The sequence below is a fragment of the Mesocricetus auratus genome, unplaced genomic scaffold (assembly GCF_017639785.1).
Source record: "Mesocricetus auratus isolate SY011 unplaced genomic scaffold, BCM_Maur_2.0 Super-Scaffold_100001, whole genome shotgun sequence".
Classification (NCBI taxonomy): Eukaryota; Metazoa; Chordata; class Mammalia; order Rodentia; family Cricetidae; genus Mesocricetus; species Mesocricetus auratus.
The window spans coordinates 5,479,620-5,488,731 of record NW_024429187.1 but is presented as its reverse complement, the minus strand read 5'-3'; the positions used below and the strand labels follow the sequence as shown (position 1 = coordinate 5,488,731).

The 9,112-nt window shown below is 48.2% G+C and overlaps 2 protein-coding genes across 2 annotated transcripts; one reads left to right on the top strand and one right to left on the bottom strand.

Moving 5' to 3' along the window:
• Positions 1–3,342: 3,342 nt before the first annotated feature.
• Positions 3,343–3,894, bottom strand: LOC101826184 (histone H2A.J). The gene has a single exon (XM_005072892.4). The coding sequence runs from the start codon at positions 3,788–3,790 to the stop codon at positions 3,401–3,403; it is 390 nt and encodes a 129-aa protein (XP_005072949.1). The 5' UTR covers positions 3,791–3,894; the 3' UTR covers positions 3,343–3,400.
• Positions 3,895–6,877: 2,983 nt separating this feature from the next.
• LOC101825928 (histone H4) lies at positions 6,878–8,880 on the top strand. The gene has a single exon (XM_040743436.1). The coding sequence runs from the start codon at positions 6,928–6,930 to the stop codon at positions 7,237–7,239; it is 312 nt and encodes a 103-aa protein (XP_040599370.1). The 5' UTR covers positions 6,878–6,927; the 3' UTR covers positions 7,240–8,880.
• Positions 8,881–9,112: the final 232 nt, after the last annotated feature.

Below are 9,112 nucleotides of genomic sequence, written 5' to 3'. Positions count from 1 at the left end.
TGGATTTGGTTTCTTTTCATGGTCATAACTGGTGTTGCGGATTCCCAGAGATAGCACTGGCTGCTGTCAAGTTGATTAAAGAAAGCCTCCTGAGTCCTGTCAGTCCCCTTAGCTACCTCAGTCTCTTGAGCTTGCTTCAGTCCTTCCTGCTTCCCTTCACAGAAAGCAAAGCCATTTAGTGGCTTTAAATGAGCCTTAGTTGGTGCAGAATTTCCAAACCAGGCAGCTGAGGAACATTCCGATTGGAATGACAATAGCCCCCACAGGCTCAAATTTTTAAATGCTTGGTGTCTGGTTGGCAGGAATGTGTCTGGGAAGGACGCATTAGGTGTGGCCTTATTGGAGGTGTGTCACTTGGGATTTGAAATCTCAAAATCCCCACTCCAGGCCCAGCCTGTCTCTGCCTCCTGCTAGTGGATCAGTTGTAAGCTCTCTGCTACTGAGCCATCACCATGCCAGTGGCTGCCATGGTCATGGAGTCGCCCTTTGAAACTGTAAGCAAGCCCCCAATTAGATGCTTTTTAAGTTGCCTTGGTCATGGTGTCTCAGAGATAGAGAAGTACCTGTGCCAGAGCCTCATCTTAATCACCATAACGTTTGCCCTTTGGCTTTGTGGGTTCACATTTAGCATGGCCAGTCAATGCCAACCACAGCATGGGCTAGACCTTTTCATTCCAGAAGTACAAAACTGAACAGACCAGTTTTCTGGGATCCAAAATCAAAACTGGCTTTGTAGGGAAGCAGCAAACAAACCCTGGCCACACTGCACCTGTGCCACTGAACGGCATTTCTCTGCAGGAAAAGTGGCAGCATGCCAGTAAAACCAAGCAACGTATGCAATCCCATCTGACTTGAGGCCATAGGGAAAGGTGCTAGGCTGTCTTCATCCAGTCTCGCACTTGAAACATTGACCTTTTAAATCAGCCTTAAGAACTTGATCCAGGGTCACAAGCTGGATGGTTCTACAGAATTGTTTGTCAATAAACCATTCCGGCTTATAAAAGCTCTCATCAGAAATGATGAAGTGCAGAAGTATTTGGAAGGAGCCGGGCGTTGGTGGCACACGCCTTTAATCCCAGCACTCGGGAGGCAGAGGCAGGTGGATCTCTGTGAGTTCAAGGCCAGGCTGGACCGACAGCCTCCAAAACAATACAGAGAAACCCTGTCTCATAAAAAAGAAGTATTTGGAAGGCTCCTGCATATTTCTGGAGCAGTGGCAGTGCTTAGGTGGAAACGGCAGTCACCATCTTGTATCTTGTTTATCTTGCTCTCCCGGTAACATTTCTCACGTTGGGAATCACGAGAAAAAGAGATGGGTTAGGCTTTGCCACCTTTGTCCTTTTGGAAGTCCCAGGTGTCTCATCTCTAGAAAATGAGACTCAAGCATCAAACCAGCACTTAAAACCTAGATATGTTTGAGTCTGTAAATATGGAACTCATGGATATACAAGCGTGGCTGAATGTATATTGGCTCCAAGTGATCACTCAACTAATTCTAACAAGTGACTTACTGTTTTGAGACAGTCTCCCTGTGCAGCCTTATCTTTCCTGGAACATGTAGCTGAGACAGGCCTTTGAATTCAGGGTCTTCCCTCAGTCTCCCAAGTGGTGGAATTAGAATTGTAAGCCACACTTGGCTAGTTTTTCAAAACTGCACAAGACAGGACCCACTAACTTTGTCCCAAGTCCCCCCACTTCCTTAGCCTCCCCAGGATTTAGTTACTATTTTCTTCAATGGTATAGCCTCCAGTGTCGCCTTATACTTTAAGGAGTGAGCCCTAATTAAACTCACTGGTTCACCAAGCTACCTTGGGTGATATTTCTATTCCTGCCATCCGTGCCCCACAGGCTGAGTGGCTATATGTACACATTAATACCTACTCCTGTTTATTAAGTCACAGGGCAAACCCTTAGTTCTTGTAGATGGCATATGTCAATGTACCTAGTGCTAATATACGGCACTAAAACCATCTTAGTCCTCCAAACAGGTATTATGGAGTTTACTTCCAGAAATTGCCCATAATGCCACTGGAGTCTGTTCTCAGGTGTTAGAGGAAGCAATCTGCCTCTTTATGAGAGAGGCGTGTGTGACCTGATCCTTGTACTTCTTTCAAGGGGACCAAGAAGACTAATTCCCACATCCATTCAACAGCAGAGACGCAAATACAGACACTCATTTGTAATGCATTATTTATTTGTCCTTTTTCCTGTCTTCAGGAACCATGAAAAAAAAATGTGGGTTTCAGGGCAGTGGCAACCTAGGGGGCCGACTCTCCCGATGTACTCTTCTCCACACTAATGCACGAGCTGAGGCCAGTCAACACTGGGGGTGGGGGAATGGGCCAGCCGCTGTAAAGGAAGAGGAAGACCGCAACTCCGACTCCCAGGGAAACATGAACCCACAGGGACACCTACCCTGGCGAGGTTTCTGTGGGTACTGTGGGCAGAGTGAGTTACTGAGGATGGAATGGCATGGGATGGGATGGCCAAGAGAGAAGAACATTCCCAGGGGCCTGCATGTTTCTCCCCGCTCTTAACTGTCCTTACCGAGCCACCACCCTGAAGCTAGTGAAAACGGGACTCCGGGCAAGTTACTAGTTAGCCCTAAAAGTAGGGTTAAAGTTTTAAGTGAAGTCAAGCCAATTTCCAGAAGCAATGCTGAAGAGGTTGTTATGAAACTAAAATTTGAGGGGAAAACATATGTACATTATTTTGAGACACACTCCTAAAGTAGCTCGGGAATGACCTCGAACTCACTAGCCACGAATGACGTTTTACCCCACCCATGAGCAGCACGAGAAAATAATTTTAAAAGCTGCTAAGCATACACTAAGGACCGAGGGCCCCAATGTTATGCAATACCGTCCAGGGAGCAAACTTCATGACTCACTTCCGTATTGCACAAATTACCTCATTTTCAAGAAACGTGGAGACAAGGGTGTGAGGTGAAGACGGCTGGTACTAAGATCATGAATACATAGTCTCTATTACTTAAAAGACTGTCGATCTTAAATTACTAAGTCCCTATGCTCCTCTCTTTTCCAAGTAGTTCAACCTCCCTAAAGATGGCCAGCGAGGCAACTTGTCTGCGCGCTCAAAACCTCTCCTACCACTCCTCGCTGCGAAAGCCTGGGTAGCTAGGCAAAATTAATTCCACAGTAGCCTCCCCTGCCCACTGCGGTGCTCAAGGAAGAAGTGCTCAAGGGAGAGCTCCTAACCGAAGCGCTGGGTCCCCTCCGGCTCCCACACGGCCTCAAGGGTGGCCCGCGTCCAGCTCAAGTTCGGGACGCGTCCCCACCCAGCCACCCGTCGGTCCCGCGACTACACAGCTCTCCGAGTTACTCGCTTTTACACCGACTTTATTGGCTGCGGGCTGCGGCGGGCTCTGCACCCGTAGGGGTCACTTGCTCTTCACCTTCTGACTCTCGGTCTTCTTGGGGAGCAGCACGGCCTGGATGTTGGGCAGGACGCCGCCCTGCGCGATGGTCACCCGGCCCAGCAGCTTGTTGAGCTCCTCGTCGTTGCGGATGGCCAGCTGCAGGTGGCGCGGGATGATGCGCGTCTTCTTGTTGTCGCGCGCCGCGTTGCCCGCCAGCTCCAGGATCTCGGCCGTCAGGTACTCCAGCACCGCCGCCAGGTACACCGGCGCGCCCGCGCCCACGCGCTCCGCGTAGTTGCCCTTGCGCAGCAGCCGGTGCACGCGACCCACGGGGAACTGCAGGCCCGCGCGCGACGAGCGCGACTTAGCCTTGGCGCGCACCTTGCCGCCCTGCTTGCCTCGACCCGACATGCTCGACCGCGCGCCCGGAGCTCCAACACCGGCACTCTCAGTTCCGGGACGCCGTGCGCCACTCCGGAACTACCTCGCCAAACTCTGCCGCCGCTGCTGCCGCCTGTGACGGGCAGGAGCCGCGCCCAATCAGCTCGCCCGCGAGCAGAGCGCCCGCCTTCCCACATTCGGACCAATCCAAAGCGCAGATTCCTAGTCCCAATTTACATAGTTCACTGGCTCTCCGTCCTGTTGGGGAAGGCTGCAAACTGGATGGTTAATGTCTGTAATCCTGCTTCTAGGGTAGACGAGGAAGGAAGATCGCCAGAAGCCTGAGGTCGGCCCTACCTATTCTGAGATCCAAACCAGCCTGATAGGAAGGAGAGGAGGGAGGGAAGGAAAAAAGGGGAATTAAGGAAAGCCTCGCACATGGCGCACATCTGTAATCCCACTTCTTGGAGATGGAGATGGAGGTCGTTGCTCAGTGCTCCTAGACTTTAGAATACTCCAAAATAGGCCTAGCCGCTGGAGGAAGAATGCTTAGGCTTCTTAAATATTCAAATTATAGGCCCGTGGCATTTGAAATAAGGTGATTTTTACTTGATTAGCGATTACTTTCCACTGCGGTACTTCAATTTACCACATTTTCTGAAATTACGCAAGTGGTTGAAATGCCATGTAGATTTTTTTAAGTACCCATTTAGTTAAAAGATCACTAATTTAACCTCTCCCTGATTACTTTTTTATTTCATTGGTATAAAGTTCACAGAGTGTGGTAGGGCCTGTTGTTCTTTTGCAAAAGCTTAAAAATTAGAAAAAAAGGCAAAAGGGCGCGAGATGGAACCGGGACCGGAGCGATGGAACACGAGCCATAGAGAGCACAAGCTATTGTTTACAGCAGCGGCGGGAGAGCGAGAGAGGGGAGACGATATGAGAAACGAGAAAAGGGGGGTAGAGAGAAGAACGTGGGAACGTAACTCAGTGTAGAGGAAGAGAGTGTAAATGGGTGGGGGTTTGTCTCTTAAAGGGGTCCTTCGCACCTACCTACAGGCTGTACTCAAGGAACCGTGGACCGACCAGAGTGCTGCCTGAGTGCGTTCTGCCAGGTGACAGGGCAGGCCAGTGTAATGTCTGAACCTTTCAGGGCCTGCCTGTGATCTTAAATATTAAGAAGGTGTAGACAGGAGAATGGGTTCAAGATAATCGTTAGCAACAGAGTCACCGCCCAGCCTGAGCTACATAGGATCCTGTCCCAAACACAAAACACACACACACACACACACACACACACACACATACACACACACACACACACACACACACACACACACGAAAACAGTGTTTACATGTATTTGTGTATGTCTTTATTGCCTAGCACAATGATGAACAAACAGTAGCTGGGGTCTCAAATACACTCTTTGGTTCTGAGCAATATATCCTGCTACCATAAAGGGGATCCATCATCTTGGAGCCAGACAACTTCCCCCCAATCCTGGCTTTATCACCTATTAGCTGACTTGGATACATTATTTAATGTCCCTAAGCATTCAACAAGATATATATACTGAGTCAATGCCTATGGAAGCCTCTGGTGCAGTTACTGGAATGACTTCTACAAACCAGCTTAAATTTGTGCTTATATAATATAAAAGTCCTTTTCTTTAAACCTTTTTTTTTTCTTGAGACAGGGCTTTACAGAGTTTGAGAAAGTATTCTAGATGCAGCTTTGCCTTATTTTTTTAAGAATTCTAAAGAGCCAAGGATTTAAAATCATGAGATAAAATTTAATGATTCAGGCTCTTTTCCCTCCAGTTAGCCTAGAACTCAATTAATCTTTAACTGGTAGGGACAACAACAAATAATGTTTGCTTTATGGGGATTGATGAAGATTGAAACGTCCTGGAGATTAAAAACATTTAGAAATACAAAAATTTAGGAAACCATTTTCCTGCTGGGAGACATATCTTCAAGACTACAGGTCAACAACAGTGTACTAAAATGCTCGGTACTCAACACGCTCATTAAGCACCTAGGTACTGTGTGAATCCTTCCTTAAATCCTACTGTCTTCTTCAGTGCAGTAAACCCCAGGGCAGTCTTTCTTAAAAACAGAAACACCACCTGGTAGTGGTGGCATTAGCTTTTAATTTCAGCACTAGGGAAACAGAGACAGGTGGATCTCTGGGTGTTTGAGGCCAGCCTGATCTACAAAGTTTGTTCCAGGACAGTAAGGGCTGTTACACAGAGAAACCCAGTTTCGGGAAAAGAACAAAACAAAACACCGAGAGCCCCTTTCTGTTTTGGGGATTTGCAGTAAAAGTCTACTCAAAGTTATGCTCTGAGTAGACAGATGTCACCTTACAAGGCCTTTGAACAGGGAGGGGGTGAAATATCTAGCTGAGCCTCAGTTCGCGGCAATTCTCCTACCGCAATCTCCAGAGACCTGTGATTACACGTGTGAGTCACTACACCTGGAGAGAACTCTTAGGTTTTAAATGCAAGCTATGAGATGCAAGCTTATCTAAGCGACACGTTACAATAGTCCAGCTAAGAAGCTATAAAAACAAACAGTTGAAAAGAAAATACTAATACTTGCTGGGCAGGCAGGAGAAGCGGAAAAATCCACACTGCAGAAAAACACTTGAGAAAACAAACAGGAAAAGGGGAGTAAATAAGTTTCTTAGCTTGGTAACAAGAGAAAGTGACCATCCACTTCTCCATCCACTCAAAAGACCGACGCGTGAAAATGCAAGTCGCTTTACCGTGAGCTAAATTTCTACTGCTAGTTCCTATGCATTTTCGCACTACTTTGCAGTAGTGTAAGAGCAAGCATTCTGCTTAGAAAATAACGACTCGGAGCGTGATGAAGATAGCAAGCATGATGCGGCCTTTTTATTTGCGCTAAGGAAGAGAAAAATAAATTGTTACCTTATATTGTTTAAAATTTCAAATACGCTTTTCAGATTTGGGGGGAACGAAAAGTCTTTTCCGATCTTAATTGGAGCTACGGTAGCCGGGAGTAGAGTCGGGGGGTGGAGCCTATAGCTCCGCCCGCTCGTGGCTGCTTTCAAACAGGTCCGCTCCCAGGGAATATAAGCTCTGGCTTGGGCGCTCAGCATCGCAGTTCTCGCTTGCTCCACTAGCGATCAGCTGTTCACCATGTCTGGACGTGGCAAAGGCGGCAAGGGGCTCGGGAAAGGCGGCGCCAAGCGCCACCGCAAGGTTCTGCGCGACAACATCCAGGGCATCACGAAGCCCGCCATCCGGCGCTTGGCTCGGCGCGGCGGCGTCAAACGCATCTCGGGGCTGATCTACGAGGAGACTCGCGGTGTGCTCAAAGTGTTTCTGGAGAACGTGATCCGCGACGCGGTCACCTACACCGAGCACGCCAAGCGCAAGACGGTCACGGCCATGGACGTGGTCTACGCGCTCAAGCGCCAGGGCCGCACTCTTTACGGCTTCGGCGGCTGAGCGCGGCGTCTGCTCTGGGCCATCTTCTTGGCCTCTTGCAAATTCAACCCAAAGGCCCTTTTCAGGGCCCCCAAAGGATCGGGAAGGAGCTGGCGCACTTTATCAGTCGGGTTCTGAGGCCGGGCTGGGTTACCGTAAGGGAGGCTGGGGGCGCCTAGGCGGCGAGAGCCAGCCTTCAGCGACTCGCATTGTCGCATATGCAAATTGAGCCGCCTGAAACGCAGGTTCTCATTGGAGCGGTGGCCCCCGCGGCTCCGCCCACCTATGGAGAAAGTGGTCGGCATGCTTGCTGCGTGCTGTTGGTCCGCGTGAATGGATTTTTTTTCTCGGATTGTTTCTGGGTTCCAAGCTGAAAGCTGGAACTCCGGGGTGCTCGGTGGCTGTGTCCCGCTTTGCAACCTCTAGACCTCGGGAGAGGCGGCCTGTAGCGGGTGCTCTCGAGAGGGAGGTTAAAGACTCCGGTTCCTTACGGGCAATAGGAAACTTGAGGCTTGGGACCCCAAAATAGGAGGTGTATCTGCAGTGTAAACGGCTTTCTCAGCAGTACCTAATTTCCTGCCTTAACGATGTGTCCTTTGAGGAAAGGGGGACTCGTGGTCCACCTTTAGGTTAGGGTGGTCAGCTTCCCGAGTTCGGATTCCTCAGACCAGGGGCTGTTTGCAAGTCTCTTTTTGTTTGTTTTTGTTTTTTCTTTTTTGGTTTTTCGAGACAGGGTTTCTCTGTAGTTAGGAAGGCTGTCCTGGAACTCGCTCTGTAGACCAGGCTGATCTGGAACTCACAGAAATCAGCCTGCCTCTGCCTCCCGAGTGCTGGGATTAAAGACGTGCACCACCAACGCCCGGCACTGTTAAGTCTCATTTTTAAGAATGTTTTTTAATCTGTTCTTATAGAAGATCTGGTTTCTCAACGCATGGGTGGGTTAGCTCAGAATCACCTGCAATTCCAGCTCCAGGGAATCAAGGTGCCTTTGGCTTCCTTGGACACGCGGACTCAGATCTGCACATCCGTTCTTATATATAACTAAGCACAGTAATTTTTTTTCAATGCCCTAGTTCTTTGACGTTTGAAGTTCCTTACTCGTCTCACTCACTGGCTTAGGGAATAGGAGCTGATCCTGGGGTTCCCTCCAGGAACCTGGCATGTCTTTAGGAACGGTTATCTCGTGAGACACCTTCTATGTAACAGGTATTATGTGCCATCTTTCAGCAGATTTAAGTGTTGTTCAATTTAAGTTTATAGCTTGGACAGGACGACGAAGACTAAAAAACTGGAGGCTGGGTTTGAACTCGGCCCTGTGAGGTTTTTACACAGCTTCGTCCTTGTGCCACTGTTTTTGTCAGTCAGGCTCCCGTGCCTCCGTTGCTGATACTCACTTCCGCCTTCTGAGCACACATAACGCTGGTGTTGATTGATCTAACGATCTCATTTCCTTCAACCAAGTGAAAAACTGAATTGCTTATTTTTCTTTAGAAATATTTTCAGCTACAGTTACTTGGCTTCATATTTTCAAACTCATTTTTCTTTTTGTCCAGTGAACTATTTTCCTAAATTACTTTTGGCGATTTTTATTTTCTTGTAAAGCCATGTTTTATCAACGTATTAAACACAGAAAATGCAATTAAAAAGTGTTTATCACCCCAATCAAATGCCTACATCTATTACTAGCAAAGAGAAATAAAATAAAAGTGCCACTTAATGTTACACAAATTTTAAAGAGTTGTGTTGGTGCAGTCACTGTAGAAACCCCATGAAAGTTTCTCATAAAGCTTAAACTAGAACTGCCATGTGACCCTGCTGGCCCACTCTTGGGTTTGTGCACAAAAGAGTCTCAGACACCATACCTGTCATACATGGGCATCCATATTCATTGCTT

What these genes read in the sequence shown, in the direction of transcription:
- LOC101826184 (XM_005072892.4), bottom strand. Translation starts at nt 3,790, where the DNA reads ATGTCGGGTCGAGGCAAGCAGGGCGGCAAGGTGCGCGCCAAGGCTAAG.
- LOC101825928 (XM_040743436.1), top strand. Translation starts at nt 6,928, where the DNA reads ATGTCTGGACGTGGCAAAGGCGGCAAGGGGCTCGGGAAAGGCGGCGCC.